At 34.4% G+C, this 18,953-nt stretch overlaps 1 protein-coding gene across 1 annotated transcript in view; it reads left to right on the top strand.

The window, feature by feature from the left end:
* ZFPM2 (zinc finger protein, FOG family member 2) overlaps nucleotides 1–18,953 on the top strand; it is a 503,409-nt gene that overhangs the window by 97,577 nt on the left and 386,879 nt on the right. Inside the window, exon 2 of the mRNA XM_070477249.1 lies at nucleotides 2,806–2,964. Within this exon, the coding sequence (XP_070333350.1) occupies nucleotides 2,806–2,964 (159 nt within the window). The remainder of the gene's footprint in view (nucleotides 1–2,805; nucleotides 2,965–18,953) is intronic.

Raw genomic sequence — 18,953 nt, 5'->3', positions numbered from 1 at the left:
TTTTTTTTAACCTGTTATAAATATTGACAGTGAGATCTCATGTATTTTGAGCAATGAACTCAGAAATTTTTTTTTACCTTTCATTTGGATTTTGTAATTTGTTTTTGACAATAAGTGCTTCTTTTCAGTTACATGCTTTGAATTGCAAATAGATAGCCAACATAAAATAAAACAGCCCCTGGAATATAGAACACTATACTGTCAGCTAAGATCTTACCATAATCTTTGATAAATAAAAGTTATATATGATGTAGAAGCCTTTTTGACATATGTGTATACATATGAATGGCTTGGTTAGATGCTTATTGAGCCTATATCAATGTTTTGTGGGTTTCTTTCAAAAGTTCACATGATATTTTCCATCTAGTTTTTAATAAAGTGATTAAATTTTAATTTAATGTATGCTATTGGAGCCAAATTGTTAAGTCCTGTATGATTTTAAATTGTTCAAGTACATATTATCTTCAATAAAGACTCTTTTATAAATGTTAGAAAGTTTGCTCACATTTTATTTTTAAAACACAAAGTATTTTACTATTAATTTTATTCTAGTAATATGCATGCACTTTCTTTATAATATATGGGCTTTTGTAATTGAAGAGCAAATATAAGTAAAAAAGACAGTCAGTAAAATTTATATGAATTATTTAAAATATTTATTTTACAATTAGAGTTTTATTTTTTGTTAACCAAACCCAAGAGTATGTATTCCAAAAGAAGTCTATATTGTCTTGTCTGTTACATGATATAAACTGATATTAAGACAGTTTCCTTTATAGAATTACTTGGTAAGGATATAGATTATGCAAATAATTAAATATTCATAATCAATTAGTTTATTTTTGGTAATGTCTATAAAAAAGACTTTCCTGGTTATTTTTGCTGGGAGGGTTAAACTTTTGGTTGATTTTTGGTAATGTGAGAAGAGCAGTGAGAGGCTTCTCAATTTTAAGACTAGATCTTTAAGCATCTAAAAATAGTTATGTTAGACATGAGCAATTTCTGAAGGATTCTGTGTTTACGAGTAACCTGTTTTATAGTTTTACTTATGAAAGAATGCATTTATAACTGCAAAAGAATGGTTTGCATATAGTGTGGTATAAAAGGTATTTTGAAATAAAATAGAGTTTTCATGTCAACTTTTTCACATATTAACTTGTAGCCTTATTCTGGTTAACTAACCTGACCTTTACTTTCCAGATTTACCAAAAAAAAATAATAATAATTCCCATACCTACCTCACTGGGTTATTTTAAAGATCACATAAGAAAGTATTTTGAAAGTCCTATATGAGATACAAAAATGAGAGTTTAGGTGTCTTATTTTGACCAAACTTGTTACTAAAACTAGGTATCTTGAAAAAATAAAAACATGGAAAATATTCTGTTTTATTCCTTGTTAGACTTGCAGTTAATAATTAAAATTATTCAAATAACTGTTTTAGTGATTGTAATATTTTACCTTATTACTATTTTATATATTCCTTGCATGTCTTAGTACTTGACATAATTGTTAAAAGGTGAAAGATTATATATTACTTGAAATAATGAATAAGAGATAAAAACTAATATGAGATCCATGGCTTTTGAATGCAACTGAGCACACATGGATTTTTTTAACTCTCCACCTAGAATTAAAAAAGAAAAAGCACATTACCAGAGTGTTTGGAATTAGTGCATCCTTTCTTCCTTAACATTTGTTATTTTGGAGAAAAGAAGAAAAAATAAATTTTAAAAAGGACAAAGAAACTCTGTCATAAATTTTTTTGACTTGAGTGTGCCTTAAATTTAAATCCACATTTCTAAGAAGTAAGAGAAAGAGACTGCTTAAACCTTTTAAGTATTTAGCCTGTCTGATGAGACTGCTGACATGAGTGACAATTAGTACAAATTACCGTAATTGTGTTCCTTGGATGAAATGCCACAGTGCTTCTTTAGGAGCAAATGCAGGCTTCCACTTAGTGAAATGAGTCGGATACTTTGGTTCTGGGCAGTCAGAAATTCACAATCAGCCATGTGGTATTTCCATGTCATCCACTTCAGATCCATCTCAACAACTACAGCCCACCCTTTCCTTTCAATAAAATAGGCCCATTAATGTAATGCACCTGACTCTCATTCACTCTAAGGAAGTTGTATTTTTATTACAGAAAAAGTATCACATAAATACAAATTACATTTTTTTCATTAGAAAACTACTTTTCATTTCAGAAAAAATTCAATTAATTATGAATAGGGTTATGCTTTCATCAGGGAGAGAAATATGTAATTTTTTCTTCAAGCTTCAAACACATATAATGAAATCTTTTCTTAGAATCCACTCTTAAGATGGATTTTTAAAAGTATAGACTTTATTAAAATCTCAGTTCAATTAAAATGCATTCAATTACTTTAAATCTTTATTAAAATCTTAGGTAAAATTGTACAACAGTGTAAAAGAGACTTGTACTCTTTACCAGGCAGTTAATTCTAACAAATGAACATAAAGTGCACAGTTTTGCTCTTCAGGAGAGAATAAAAGAATAAGCTTTGGGCTTCAAGTTGGGGGTGGGGAAGGATGGGAGATGGAGTTTGCTTTCTATTTAGTAATTTCAGGAACAGGTTTCTTTCCTCTTGTTACATTGCTCTATATTACTTGTTGATGCGGATGTGGCATTATCTTGTCTGGGTACTGTTGTTAATACTTGTCCTTTCATTGAATACCTTATCGTCCCTCATCACCTTAAACAAAAAGACCCTATTTAAGGATTTTATTTCACTGTCTTCTTGGGATGCTTTTGGTACAGTGTCCCTCTTCTTTTTCAAGGGCCGCTAGAAGATGCCATTGAAGAGGAAGAAGAAGAATGTCCATCAGAGGAAACAGACATTATCTCAAAGGGTGACTTTCCACTGGAGGAAAGCTTCTCCACAGAATTTGGGCCTGAAAATCTGAGTTGTGAAGAGGTGGAATACTTTTGCAACAAAGGTAATCATTAATGGCTGGATGTGATATGTGAGTCCATTTACTCAGATGATTTTGTGTAGTTGAAAAATGCACTGATACACTGGAGGAAGAGTGTTCAGGGTGCTAATATTTAATTCGACAGTCTGAAAATGTGTACAGGATTTTTAAAATGCAATATTATTTTGAAAGATAAAAGAAATTTTATAACTCGTAAGTCATATTGTATATTTAAACACATAGTTTCATATTGATTGGCCAGTTGACTGAATATTTTCATTTGCTTAGACAGTTGACTATAACATATTTACTGTACATCATTTATCCCTTCAACAAATATTACTTAATGTCAGTTGTTTACAAGGCACTGAATTCACCATTGAGGGTGAGCAGGGAATGGGCCAGAGGCCCTATACAAGGTTTGAGCTCACTCCTTTGAACACTGAATGCCTTGTGTTTGACATTGACTTTCAACATTGAGAATGGTGCTTTTTTTAGATACTGACAAATAAGAACATACACACTCTTTCTCTCTTCTAGATATTCTTATGATACACTAACATTATAACAGAGGAAGAAGCTCTGTTATATTTATATTTATATTAATTTTATATTATATTATGTTATGTTATATTTATATTATATGTTATATTTATATTATTATAACCTCTGTTATAAATAGGCTGAACCTCAGCCTATTTCCAACCTATCTTGACTTGGAGCCAAGTGGTCCTGCCAGTAATTATGTTCTCATCAGTCATGTATACTCATTATTTAAGCTGCTTTTCCAAAACTGATTTTAAGGGTTCTTATGATTCTTTTTTAATTTTTTGATTGATTTTGCAAGTGAGATGGGTCTTCTGTTATCTCCTGCACCAATGTATAATTTCACAAGTGTTCAGATTACTTCTTTGGTTTTAGAATAGCTACTTTATTGATTTTACCATGGTTGTTTCCCATAGGGCATGACTGAGAGTGTGTGTCTATCTCTGTATATCTATGTTTCTGTAAACAACACTTTTTTTGTTTTACGCAGATAGAGAAACTATGGGACATGAGTTTTTACATGTTTGTGTGAATTTGATGATCAGAATTGATAGTCTGAAATCAAGAATGCTGATATATCATCCCCCCAAACTGCTAATATACATGTCTCAGCAGCCAACTATATATATTTGATACATTTTATTAAAACCTCAGTATAACTTTCTCTTGATTCTGGCATGTTAGAAATAAAAGAAGTGAGCCATTCCCACCCCTGTGGTCCATAGAGCTCAATACCCTAAAATTGTCCACAGTTTAAGGAGTGACACCACCAGCACTTGATTTCATTGAAGTTCAGAAAACCTCTTTGACCATTAACTCCTGGAGACCTCAAGATGACTTTGTAACCTGGTCCTTGGCCCCCACATCAGAGACTTTTGGTTGAAAACAAGAATGGTAGGGACATAATAGACCTTCTTTTTTAGTATTCACTTAGATTTCAGGCTAAATTAATATTTTCCCTATTAGAACCATTTCTTGACGCTGCATAACCACAGCAATACATAGTAGAGCTAGATGGAGAGGAAGAGTTTTTAAATATGTTTGAAGGCATCCCATTGTCCATCTTTATCAGGAAATATACTCTTGAGCACTGTAGAGTACCTGCCTTATGTTGCGGGACCGCAATAAAGGAAGGAACCAATAGCTATTAAGTATCATGTATTCTTCTTACTCTTGTCCTTAAAAGACTTAGTGTATGGACTCAGGAATTTTTGTCAATTTATTAATCCAGGGAGAGCAGTGATAATAATTATTAGATGTTATTTACATTTGGTAATGATCATTGGTGATGGCCTGTGTTTAATGAAAGAATATATTGAGTTGGCAAAAGAAGTTTGTTCAGGTTTTCCTGTAAGATGTTACAGAAAACCCGAATGAACTTCTTTGGTCAACCTAATAGAACTCCAAGTTTTAAGTTAGTAGTTTCTTGGAAGAAAATGGACTTATAGAGAAAGTGAAGTTGCTCAGTCGTGTCCAACTCTTGCAAACCCATGGACTGTAGCCTACCAGGCTCCTCTGTCCATGGGATTTTCCAGGCAAGAATACTGGAGTGGGTTGCCATTTCCTTCTCCACCGGATCTTCCTGACCCAGGGGTTGAACCTGGGTCTCCTGCTTTGCAGGCAGATGCTTTATTGTCTGAGTCACAAGGGAAGTCCTAAATGGACTTACAGCAGATGCTTATTATAGGATTACATAATTATAGCCTCAGAATAATAACTTCCAATACTAAACAGAGTCTTAACTCAATGAAAAATAATGACAGGCCTTGAGGGACTAAAAAAAAAAAAAGAAACAAAACTGAATTACAATTCTTAAGAGCATTGTTTAATAGACATTATTAATTGTTTGATAAATAATTGGAAAGTTGAAAAATATATCAAAGTAACATTTAATATATAATGTAGGTAACATAGAGCTTCCCAGGTGGTGCTAGTGGTAAAGAACCTGCCTACAGTGCAGGAGACAAGAGACATGCAGGTTTGATCCCTGGGTTGCTGAAGATCCCCTAAAGGAGGGCATGTCAACCCACTCCAGTCTTCTTGCCTAGAGAATCCCCGTGGACAGAGGAGCCTGGTGGGCTACAGTCCAAAGGGTCACAAAGAGTTGGACATGATTGAAATGACTTAGCACATACATGCACACATAGGTAATATATTAAAAATATATAATTAATATATACTATACAAATAATTCTCTGTTTAATTTGAAGCTAGATAATAATGCTAGGTGGGAATAAGAATTCGAATTTTGACATAATATTTTTTAAGATAAATATTACTTTACTATTTCAAACCACTGTCGCTTTATTTAATAGGGAAAGAATTTCATTATTTTACTCTCCTAAGTTGTGAGACCAGGGAATTCCTACTGAAGTAGTCAGAACTGGTGTGAAAGAGAGACAGCTCTTTGATATGAATTGCATCCCCTTGAGGTCATACAGGGATTCCATTCGTTTTTCATTTAAGTTGATTAACTGTAATAGGAAGAGAAAATTTTCTCTCTGGAAAATTAGAATCTAATCTTTCTGCAGAAATTTACATATTAGTCTCAGTGACACATAATTATGTTTTCTTGCCTGTTGCAGGGAAGAAGATAGATTAAGTTTAAAAGAGTATATGTATTTAAATGGTTAATGATGCCAGTGTCATGACTGAAGAAGCATGTGATAATTGTTATTCTGATGAAAACTATTTTTAAGTTGGGATCATTGATGAAACATACTTTTGCATATATTCTATATGATTTGTGACAACTTAAGCACTGTTAATATGTGTAAGAAAATGAATTGGATTATTTTGAAAGTTTCTTTGTCCAAAAATTAGTCAAAATCACAATCTAGTAGCTGCTTTACTGGGTTCCAGAGATAACATTTTTGAACATCAATTTTTTTTTCTTATCAAATAGGATAGGAATTTAAAAACTAAGATCACAAAAGCATGGCTGGAGTATCTTGTTTTCCAAACAAAGTATTTTGACACATTGTCAGAGAAGAGTATTGAGATATTCATATAGTTACAATATATCTTCATTTATATTTTAGCAACTGTGTTTTGTATAAAAGCAATCTATTGTAACTTTTCTTTTTTAGAAAAGAAGAAAAATTTCGACTTTCTGGAGACATAGCTTATCATGGGTAAAAATTGCTGCTTCCTTTTGAAATTGAACCTCTATATTATGCAGGATGTTTTCAGTGTTTAGAATAGTTATTTACTTATTATTGTGGCATTTTCCTCTGTTCCACATGAATATTATCTATTCTCTTGTTTTCAAAGGGAAGACTTTTTTTTTTACAAGTCTCAAAGTGTCTATTAATGTTAGTAAAGTTCCTAGTTATAAAATGTGATTAAATGTGATCCAAATCACTCTTACAATGTAGTATTCCGCAAAAGTGTAAAACAAGGTGGTCAGACTTTTGTCATCTTTAAATGTGTTGAATTTTTAATCATATGAATCTAAAGCCTAAATATTCACAATTAAAATGGAAAAGATCACTTTAATAAAACCTTGTTATAGGGGGCCTAACATTTCAATCTGACAATTCTATTGATTCCTTTTTCACTTTTTACTTTGGGTTAGTTGCATATTTCATGTTTTTGTTTTTCATCTTTGAAATGAATCAAATGAACTATGTTTATAAAAAGATGCTATTTCAAAGTTGCTTTGATCCTTTTAGATTTTAAGAAATTTAGCAAAGTGTAAAGCACTGCTTCCAATGTGCATCATCCTCTTTGGTGCAGTGAGTTTAGATCGTCTGGCATCTTGCCTTACCGTATCTCAGAGAGGAAGGAAACAAGCAAGAATTATTTCCTTGAATTTACAGATGACGAAGACATCAGGCTGGGTCCATAAGTGCTGCACATTTCCTGTGGCACTGAAGTATTTGCTTCAGTGCCTTTTTTTCTGCCTTTGTTCTGGCTTAGAATAAACATGGAAGAACATCAGTGTTGGTTCAGAGCTAAGCAAACTAGTATAAATTGAAATATAGGTGGTCTGGAAAGCAACTTGGGGAGCTTTTAGTTACATCATGGCTGGCAGGTGGGGACTCATATATATTAGCAATTCTTGGATCAACTCAGAGACAGTAAGTTTTATAGTGGAGGTAATATTAAAGCAGCTCTAAAACTGGCTTACTATTATTAATTATTTGGAAGATGGCTTCCTCACTGAAATATTCAAGTTTGTTAATGACTAAAGTAGATAAACTTGTCTTGGGATACATTCCAGGAGGATGTCACAGGGTAAGTGAACAGGCAGAAAATTGCCAGGCCAGTATCATTAGGCTGTTAGAAAATGATGCTGTCAACAAGCAAGCAAGCAACCAACCACAAACCTCTGAAGAAACTATGTATTAGTGAACTTTGAATTATCAATAGTGATTTTCTGAAAAAGTTAACCAGGTTAACAAACTGGTCCCTGATGGCATCATCTCTGGACAAAGTCTGAAAGGGAAAATAATGTCATTAAAGTTGATTTTGAAAGAAAAGCAAGCCTTTCTTATAGTCCTACTATCTAGATACAGAAAATGATCAGCGAGGTCACTGGGTGCAGTGTTTTATTTGAAGAGATGAATTAATGTTGGAGCTCTTCAATCTGGAAGAATTAGGGTTGAAAAAAGGGAGCTTAATGGAAATCCATAAAATAAGAAACTAGATACAGTGTAACAGTGGGCATTCTCACCACATTCAAAAACATTTGACCCAGGTAATGTGCAGAAAGTAAAGGTCGTGTTTCTGTATTTAAAAACCTTTAGAATAGCAAAATGCAAAACATATTGAAGAAAATAGAATAAAGTCTGAGTTACTCAGACTTGGATTTAGCCCTAGCCCCAGAAGTAATTAATACCAGAGCAAAACCAAACATAAACAGATAATTAGGTTGGCAGAAGCTTCCAGTTCAGTTCCATAGATTGAATTCAGTACAACTCAACTTATATGTTAGGCATCTGCTATGTGTGGGACCCTTTTCTTGGTTCTGGGGATGCAACAATAGACAAAAGTCCATCCCCACTCTTGAGAGAGAGACAACAATCAAACTCACATTGTATAATATAATGGGTGATGCTGAATATCATGGAGAAAAATAGCACAGGTGGGGATGAGAAAATGCCATTGTGGGTGGGGTGTGTGTGTGTGTGTGTGTGTGTGTGTGTGTGTGGTGTGCTGCACACTGCCTTATGCAGAGTGGTGGTAGGATAGTGAACTTTGAGTGGAGACCTGAGGGCAGGGCGTGAGCTTCTGGTACTCCAGGATCAAGTTGCCTGTACCTGTGAGGCTAGTGTCGCAGGAAGCCAGAGGAGGACAGCAGAGAGCTGGGGGGACATAGGAGAGATATGGCCATACCTGTGGAATTGACATCTCTAGGAATCTCTGGGGTTCTTATTGCGGTGGAAGGCTTGGGTAAGCCGCAGAGGAGAGCTGCGGTATCACTGAGAAAGGCATGATCAGACATAGTTTGTATAGTTTGTATCTACCTAGAGGAGAAAGGGCTGCGAGAGAACAAGGGAAAGCAGGAAATGGAAGCAAGAAAGTCGGGGAAGCTGTCAGGAGATACAGATAACTCCAACTGGAATCATCCCTTTAGCCACAGTCTTGATGAGACTCCATCTGTAGCTCATTAATGCAGTTTCCGGAAGAACAGTTTAGGGGTGTTTGAGGCTAATGAGTCTCTTTGCTCCCTTCCACAACACCGGAGCTGAGTATATGTTCTCTATAAATTTTCACATCCTTGACTCAGAAGGATAGAGCAGGAGGCATGAAAATCAGAATAATTTCATCACTGCACTTAGCTATTTCTGTCAATATGTTTCCAGATGCATGGGAATGTTCCTCTCCCCCAACTCTTGCCTTTCTTTGCATGGTTTGTGTCATTTTGTAGCTTTGTTCAAAATTTAAGAACAGAGGAAAAGCCATATTTCTTTTTGGTCTGTAATCAGTTAAAGCCTCGATTACTGACTTTTGTCATCTCCCACCCCCCTTGTTAAGGTAAAGCAACAAAAATATTATCTTAGATTCTTAATACTAGAAGAAGAGCAAAAACAGTTTCATAAAGATTTGGTTAGGGGAGTAGTGATTGCTTGTTTTTCACTTGATTCCGTGTCAAACATTCATGCTGTTTTATTTCCTGTTTTCTTTTTTACTTTTCATTTTGTTATTATTTTAGTTCAGAAAGTCTGTGTACATATAGTTCATAAACACTTTTCAGTCAGTTTGGTTTCTTTCTTCCTCATTGGTGCTTTTAATGACATGTTTTTGCCTCCTCTGATGCTTGGGCAACTGGAATCAGAATCTGCAAAAGGCAGCTCTACCATAATCACTTTGAGTTTAGTAAGGAAGGAGATCTTTACAGGCAACTTTGTTCCTTTTTTCTTAACGGGATTAAGAAGCTGAGCTTTTTAAATTCTTGCATATAACATTGACATTTCCAGGGTGTGTTTGGACCAGGGAGTTCAAAGAGAAGGAATAAAAAAGAAAAGCCAATATGACTTTGTTTTTTACCTTGCTGGAGGAGCTGTTTGTGCAAATCGCCTATAAGCTTATTGACCTGAATCTTTGACTCCTTGTTTTCTCTGGATTTGGCTGGAGTGGAGACACTGATGGAGCCCTGATAGAGCTGATTGAACAGCCCCCAGCTTTGCTTGGCACAGACCTCCTTTCCCTTCTCCTCCACTTCCCCCTCCCTCCACATGACATTATTGTTCCTTGGCAAACCCTCTGTTTTTCTGGATCCAGTACTCCTTTTTTAAAAAATTTATTTTAAAATCATTAAATTTTTCTTGCATAACTCATCCAACCATGCAAAATGGAAAGTAGTTTTTCTTTTTAGAATATAGAAATAGAGGCTATCATGGTGTCCTATTTGTATTTTTATCTTGTAAGATTGGAAAAAGGAAGAAATACTTTACGACATTGTGGTATCACTCTTCTAGCCATATTAAAATCCCGAAACATATTTTTTATTTGAAATCAGTTTGATTTTTTCCTTAAGCCACAATTATTGGGAAAAAAATGAAGGAGCATTTGAAGGCAATTTGTGCTTTCAGGGGAGTTAGCATTTTCTCATTTTGGGGGAACCAGAGGGTGTTCAAATTTTGTCCAAGGCTTAATATTTTATTTGTAAGAATCAGATCAGGCTTTATCTGTTTACCTCATCTTTGATCCCAGTTATATCATTATGAAAATTTCAATAAAATTAACCTGATTGATTTTACACAATGTTGAAATGAGTCATGATGATATCATTTATATGAATCTTGTATGATAATATATGCTAAGTTTTTGCATGTGATAAACTAAATTCATTGTTTTTTCTGTAAGCAAACCATTAACAGATCTCCATTGTGCAATCTACTAAAGGCATTTTTTAGATATAGTAAAACTTGATAAATATATAATTACACAATTATAATTTATGAAAAAATTTCATGTTGTAATACAGCATATTTTATTCTGCTTCTACCTGACTATATATCAAGAGATAGATATTTGCCTGTTTTGTTTATATCTTTATTTTTTATCAACATCATTATTGTTAACAATAAAAACTGAGATCAATATAAAACCATATCTAATCATTTAGAGATGTTATCTTTTTGATTTTGTTTCTGCAAGTGAAAGACCTATAAAATTTAGTGTAAGTTTGTTGTTCTCCCTATAATGTTGAAACTCAGGAGAAAAGAAAGAATTTATTTAACCTCCTATTATTTTATATATGTAAAACTAGGCATCTGTATATTAGAAGACATCTGAATTATAGATTGACTTTTTCCTTTTATCTAGATATTAAATTAATCACTGATTTTAGCTGAATACTATTAAGGAAAACTATATTTTAAGCTCTTTTATTGCTGTACTTTCTCACTGATATTCTGGGTAGAATAAAGAGCCAGTGTTCCTTGAAGGAAGTAGATTTGTTCAAGTAGTAATTATATAAGCAGTTATTCTAAATTAAAAAAGTATTTTTCAGTTTTATTTTGTTCAAATTAAAATATATATATATAAAACAATGCATGCAGATCTGCACTAGTGTGCCAATCATTTACATCTACTAACTCGATTTATTTTTCTATTCAAAGAAAATTACAAGTACGAATAGAATTAGGGAAGCTTGAGAAGCTAATTTATTTTAATCATATGGAATTAACATGGTTGACAACCTTGAATCCTACTGTTGGTCCCATAATAATATGAGATAAAATGTTATCATTGTAGAGAAACTGATCTCTTGGAAGTAGCCATGTCTTTTCTGCTTTTTATTGCTAAACATCATAAATGATTTAAAAACATTTTCTTGGTTCTCTGCACTAGCATTTTTTAGGTTTAAATCAAGGAAGATTTTCAGAGCTTTTAATCTTCTAATATAAAATTCATAGTTTCTTGTTAGTATGTAAAATTTCTCACAATGTTTTGATTATCATTTGAGAAGCAACAGGCAGTATTAAAGCATTTGCCCTTCCATTGCCTGATGGGATAATCTTTACCTCTGGTAGTGCTAAACGTAGAATGTGTAAAGGGAAATGTGGAAAGCTGCCGTATGATGAATTTAATTACAGTAATATAGTCAGTCAGTTTTTTTGTTGTTCTTAAAAGGTCAAGTAAAAATAAGTGAATGTGTTATACCAATGAAGCAAATACTGATAACGAATGCAGATTACTGTTTCAGCTTCTTTTAGTAGTTCAATGAGATTCCAGAGATTGACACTGAGACTACATACCAATTATAATAATTATAATAATGGTAATAGCAACTTCCATTTGGTGACTGCTCCTAAAAGTCAGGCATCTTGCTGTATATATATTGTTTCTAATCAACTTACTGTGTCCTCCAGGGTGGATATTGTTTTCACCTACAACTTCCAAAGCTTCAGTAACTTGGCCAAAGTCACAAAATTACCAAAGGTTAATACCAAATTCAAACCTAGGTTATGGTAGTTATAGAGAGCTAATTTTGTTTTCTGATGTCCATCATTATATAATCCTTATAGAAGGAGATGAGCACATCAGAAGAAGTCTGGACATATGAAGTGTTAAACTCACTTTTTCGGGGTATTTTTAACACTTATTAGATATGATATGTCAGTCAAGATAAGGATATATGTAAATACAAGAAACTTAAAAATGGTAAATAAATCTCCAGGGGAGTGCTTCAAAGATTTCTATTCTTTTGGTCCTCCTTTAAAGATTCTGTCCATATAAACCAATTTTCAGTAAGTAGAGTTGGCATTTCAGTAAAATGAGAGGGTTATATTGAAAGCTCTTTAGTCTCATTATACTAACTGGATGATTGTTACTCTGATTTGGTGGCATGAAATAAGCCACAATTTCTCACTGCTTATTTCTTGTGAAGTTGTTTTCAGGTAATTCAAAAGACTAGGCACAAACCAAAATGCATGTGCTTGGGCAGAAGTCAGTAATAAATAGCAATAATGTTTACAAATCCATCAAAACTCTTTGAATAGGAATTTCAGCCCTGTAAAAAACTTTGCTAAGTGAACCCTTTAAAACAGTTTGACCTTAACATAAAATAAGGCCAAATAAAAAGCGGAGAGAGGAAGGAAGGAAGAGGAGAAGAGACCATTGTTTGCAGGGAAAGCTTGGGCCACTGTGAAAACTTCACTTTTCTGAAGGAAATGCAGTGCAGCAGATGGTAAGAGTGGAAGTGAGATAAACATAGGAACTGGAAAAATAAGCAATACATTCTAACAGGTTCTGTATCAAAGATCTGGAGAAGTACAAAGATTAGACACGAAACTGTCCTGAAACTTGACAGGAGCTGTATCTTCCCAAGTCTTAAACACACATAGCGGAGATGGAAAGTGGAATTGCACAGACAGTAGGCTGTGATTATATTTTTCTGACAGTGAGAAGGGAAGGTCTCTTTAAGGATTATTTTTAAAGATAGAGATTTATCTAGGTGGAAATCTATAGTATAGATGTATAAAACACTTCACTTCTCGGCTACCTGTTTAACAATGGGATTTGATGCAGCCTTTGTTCTTGCTGTAGAATTAGCACAAGACACTGTAGTTTGGGCCTTAGATAATCTTTTCTTTTCTTTTTTTTTTCCAATTCTTTTTATGATCCAGGCTAGTTAACTAATACTGAAATCTATGTTACCTGTTTCTGGTTATGGAAGTGTTGGTATGTGTAAGTGCCTGTAAGTGACCACACATATACAGAGGCAGAAAAGGAAATATATAAAAGAATGTTTTTATTTCTTAAAGATGCAGTCATCTAGTAAAGGAAGGAAAACGTATCTAAAAGTGAGAAAAGAAAAAAAAAATAAAATAAAAGTGAGAAAAGGGAATATATATATAAAGAGTAGAGGGAATGTTAAGTTTAGGCTGATTAAGGAAGCATCGTATTCATTCTTAAGCTTCCTGTGGCATTGCACGTCATTTCTATATGGAAACTAATTCACCAGCAAGGATCTGCCTCATTTAAGCCTGTGTTCTGTACTCCTGTATCTTGTCCTCGTGACTGACAGTGAAAGGGAATACCACAATACAGTAACTCAACAAGAAACAGTTCTATAAAAATATAATGTTACTGACAATAAGAAAACAGGCTAATATCCTAAGGGAAACCCAATTTTTAGAAAACAATGATGTTTTCTCTATAATACTGTCAGTTTGTGTTGGGGAACTTTTTAAGGTTGCCCCCCCCCCCCAAATCAGATCATTAGTAAAAGGAATGGATTTTGACAGTTTACGTAAAATGCATACCTTATCTTCATATTTATTGTCAAAATATTAAATCTACTCATTCACCTTTTAAATTTATTTATCAATTGTTTAGTTAGTTTGATGTAGTATAACATAGCTTCAGAATTCCTCATTTCCTTCCTAATTCCTTCCTTTCCTGCACCTAATTTTGTAATTACAACTTTGCATTCTTTTTTTAAGGAGAGGCCTCTCCAATTGAATAAGCTTCAGGCCCCACAAGGCCTGAATCAACCTCTGTTAGTACCTTCAGTAATTATGGGTGGTCTCATAGGAGATAGCAATGATCAAGAATGTTGTTTGCTTTCGACTTGCTAATTTTTGAAAAATCTTGAATAAAATTCATAAAATTTCTTGGCATTTATAGTAGATATCTGAATTTCAAATCTGCTATCATTCTAGGATAAGTTTCCCTGAGCATAAAGAGAATATAAATACACATGGAAACACTGTATTAAAACATTCTTCCATGTTTCTGAAAATCTCGGCAATGCTCTGGATGCTAGCTCTGTTTTTCTTGTGTTATCAGCAGCCAAGGACCTCTTGCTAGCCCCGAGGGAGGAGATGCTGTGGGAAGACCTTGTGGTGAAAGGAGTTTGAATGGATCTCTTGATAACATGGGCTTCCCTGGTGGCTCAGATGGTTAAGAGTCTGCCTGCACTTTGGGAGACCTGAGTTCAGTCCCTGGGTTGGGAGGATCCCCTGGAGAAGAGGGCAGCTACCCACTCCAGTATTCTTGCCTGGAGAATTCCATGGACAGAGGAGCCTGGCAGGCTACAGTCCATGAGTCACAAAGAGTTGGACACAACTGAGAGACTTTGACTTCACTTGATAACACACTGAGCCTATCCCTAGTTGTGGAAGCTGATTATGGATTTGAGTTTGGAGAAGGCTGATGTAACCTAGACTACTCCCCCACCTCCTCAGATATGAAAACTTCATTAGGATTACATTCAGCTGTAAGAATAGGTTCCTGAAAGTTCCCCAGGACTCTTCCACTTATAATCCATTGTCAAGAATTTATTTTTAACTTAAGGAGTGGCCCACCTCATGAGAAGAGAAGGTGGGAATGTGTCATTCATTATCAGGTGACCACATGCCCACCTGTAAGTTGTGTTACTGTGGAGCATTTTCAGCTTCAAAGGGCGTTGTTTTTGTCTTTGCTTGATTATTGGGATAATGAATAACTCAAAGCATTGTGGCCGTTATTTCTTACCACATGGATGTTTTTTTCCAATCCAGTAAATATTTATTGAACACCTGCTCTATCAGACATTTTGGGCCATGCTGTGATTACCATGTGAGTAAATGCAGGGAAGGTCTTGGCTATTTTGGAATTTACATTCTAGTGAGGAGGCCGACATTAATAAAATAATCAGAGAAGTGGTACACGGTGGTTTGAAAGAGTGAGGAAGGTTAAAGTGTTCTTAAGAGTGTGACACTTTAGTTGCTATCTAACGCTAAATTAATTATGTAAAAAGAAGTAATAGGGTTCCAAGTAGAGGGGCAGCATGACAAGAGACTGGTGAGCATGCAGATTGTGGTGGAACCACAACGGGACTTGACCCAGGAGAGAGATGTATGGGCCAGAGAGATCAGGAAGAACAGTGATCATAGGGTGAAGGACAGGAAATAATGAGAGGAAGCATAAGACAGGGAGATAAATGCTTTGAAAATGAAGCATTTCAGGCAAATCTGAACTTCCCATATACATGGTAGAGAGAGAAAATCAAAGAGTAAGATATATATAATTTCAGTGGTCAAGCAGTAGAAAAAAACAGGGTTTATCAGAAGAAATAAATGTTATCCCCTATTTGTGAGCTCTGAGAGTCATTTATCATCATTAGGGTATTTGAACTACTGTTAGATAAAGGGCATTCAGATAGGGACCAAAGTTTTTGTTAGCTGCTGTCCCACAGTATGCATTCTCCATTGGTCTTGGCTTTTTGGATGTGTGGCATGAGTAAAGTCTTAATTATAATGAGTAAATTATATTGTGGAGATGGAACACTGTGGTAATGAGTGATTGCTTATGACTCATATTACTCCATGGATTATGAGAAAGGAGAAGCCTCTCTGGAGTGAATTGTTAAACAGGAAAGAATAAACAATTAGATTGTATGGAAAATGGTATTCAAAGGTCATAAGTTTCTCAAATTGGTTTGATCTTTCTGTGTAGACTAGGTATACTTGTTAGGGAGACAGTTTTAGAGATTGTGAGCTTTGGTTTTACTTTTTGTTGTTGATGATGATGGCGATGGTGATGGTGATGGTGATGATGGTGATGGTGATGGTGATGGTGATGATGTTGATGTTGGTGAGGATGATGATTTCCTGAAGGGAATGCTGGGGTTGAAGCTTGAAGACTGAGACCAGAAAACTGAAAGCTAATGGTTCTTGATGGCTGAACAATATATCCCTGAATAGGTCAATTACAGTTCAGAGTATTATCATCTACAGACCATCAGGCCTTACTTTGTCTCCTCTTTGGAACAAGAAGTGGCTTGATTTTGTACACTGCTCCTCTGAATGTAACATAGTAGTTGCAGTGACTTTTCCTTTTAGTTGCAGTGAGGGTTTTGTTGTTGTTCCTTTGATTGGTTTGGTTTGAGGAGAAGCAGGGGAAGAGAAAATAAAACTTATTTAAACATAGACTTTGAAATATGCATTTCAGAAATGTCTCTTAAAGTAAGATGCCTCCTCCACTTGCTTGTAAATTTTCTTGTGAGAAATAACAAGGAGTGAAATTTCTTGAATGATACAGTGCTGAGTATTTGCCTTATTTTATCTCATGTGGGAATTTCCCTTATGTTCCAAATCTTAAGTAAACTTAAACTTTTCACATAGAGGCTGATATTGATGTCAGGAATAAATATTCAGGACTGTAGAAAGAACTTATAAACCACTGTTCTTTCTTCCTAAGTTATCAATAATTTCAATGTGACTTTTATTTGATATAGTTACCATAAACATTAGTATCTTCAACAATTTTCCCTTACTAGCTATAATACAATGCCACAAATATTACAGTAGTCATCTGTTGACTGTAGAGATTGAGTTTCTTTTCAGAATAACAGACCTAGCCCTGGACCATTGTTATCAAATATTTAAGGATTGTTTCCTGATCTGGAGTCTAAAAATTTATAATCAAATAAATGTGGGTTCTGTTTTTTGATCTGTTTGATTCATACTCTGGGGTATGAAAAAGGCTATTATATAAGTTACAAGGAAATCACATGCATTTAAAAATGTTTGTGTACTGAATATAACTACCCAGAACACAGCAAAATCCTACATTTTCTTACATATTTATAGTAAGTCAAGGGGAACTTGAGACAGGCATGATTATAGGGATCCACAGAATAATGGATGTACTCTATTCAAACCATTGAAATGTTTAGATTTTATTTTTAGATATTAGCAAAAAAAGGGTAACAACTGAATGTTTTTATTTTTTGTCTCTGGAGATGTAACAGTGTCTGTAATTTGGCAATGTAGAGTTAATTTAACATGACACCTCTGTTTGGATAATCTATAACCAAACAATTGTTTTAAGCCCAACAACATTGTGAGGCTATTAGGCAAAGCAAACACAAACTGAATCTTAAACTTAAATGTCCTCGCCCTTCAATACAAGCTGCAGTTTTCTGTTTTTGACTGTTACAGTCCTTTAACCAAAGCTATCTTGTCTGATGATAAAACCATAAGTGTATGAAGCTCACACATTTTTCATCTCTTTTATGACCTTATCTTTCATGAGCGGCTTCTGTGAAGGTATCCTAACTATAGGAAGCACCTGGAAAACATATGTGATATCTATTCTCTGATAAGCAGTTGTGAACAAGAAAGTAGATCTGTCACTTCTGAACTGTTCATTGTTAAAAAATACTTTGATGATTTAGCTGATTGCAAAATACATTATAGGGATGACTAACAGCTACAGTAACACTCCTAGTCAAGAAAGTTCAATAGTTACATTGTACAAGAATTTCTATAAGAGGTTAATATTGATAGGAACTACATGGATTAAAAGAGCAGGATTGAGAAAGGCTGTTTGCCTGCATGACTGCTTTCAAACACTGCTGCTATTTTCTGCAGAAAAAGTGACTGCCTCAGAACGTGGCAAGTCTTTAATTTCTACAGGAATGTCTAACTTTCAGTGAAAAGATATTTATTTGTGTTTTGAAATGATTTTTGCCTTGCAAATAGAGCCACTGCTTTTAGCACCTTGCCAACAATACCTAATATGGAATCAAAAGACACTGTTTCATGTGTTCTAAAGACTATATTCTAGTGCATTTCCCTGAGTCATTTGTGGCGTGTTTTATAGTGCTCAATAACACCTTCAATTTCCTCCTATAGGGCTTTCATTGATTCTGAGAACTAGACTAAGAAAAATGGAAGGGCCCACAAAATATGTATGATATCTTTTAAAAGAGCAACAAAAGAGTTTAATCTTGCAATGGAAAACCATTAACTGTGTAGCCATAATTTCAGAAATACTGTAGATTTTGTTACCATTTGACATTTATTCCATTTCATCATTTTATGAATTGGTCTCTGGATGTATATAGTGGTTATCCCATTAAATGTGTTTGTGCTTTGCTAAAAATATACTGAAATTTCTATTTAAAAGCATGTGAATAAAGAATTTAGCAAGTAAATGAATGTATATCAAATGGATTTCTAGCTCTTTCTATAATACTCATCCTAGCATCCTTTTCTCTCCCTTTCCTCTTCCTACCAACA

This window comes from Odocoileus virginianus, chromosome 15 (assembly GCF_023699985.2).
Source record: "Odocoileus virginianus isolate 20LAN1187 ecotype Illinois chromosome 15, Ovbor_1.2, whole genome shotgun sequence".
Classification (NCBI taxonomy): Eukaryota; Metazoa; Chordata; class Mammalia; order Artiodactyla; family Cervidae; genus Odocoileus; species Odocoileus virginianus.
The sequence above is the reverse complement of the archived record's forward strand: the minus strand, read 5'-3'. Positions and strand labels throughout refer to the sequence as shown.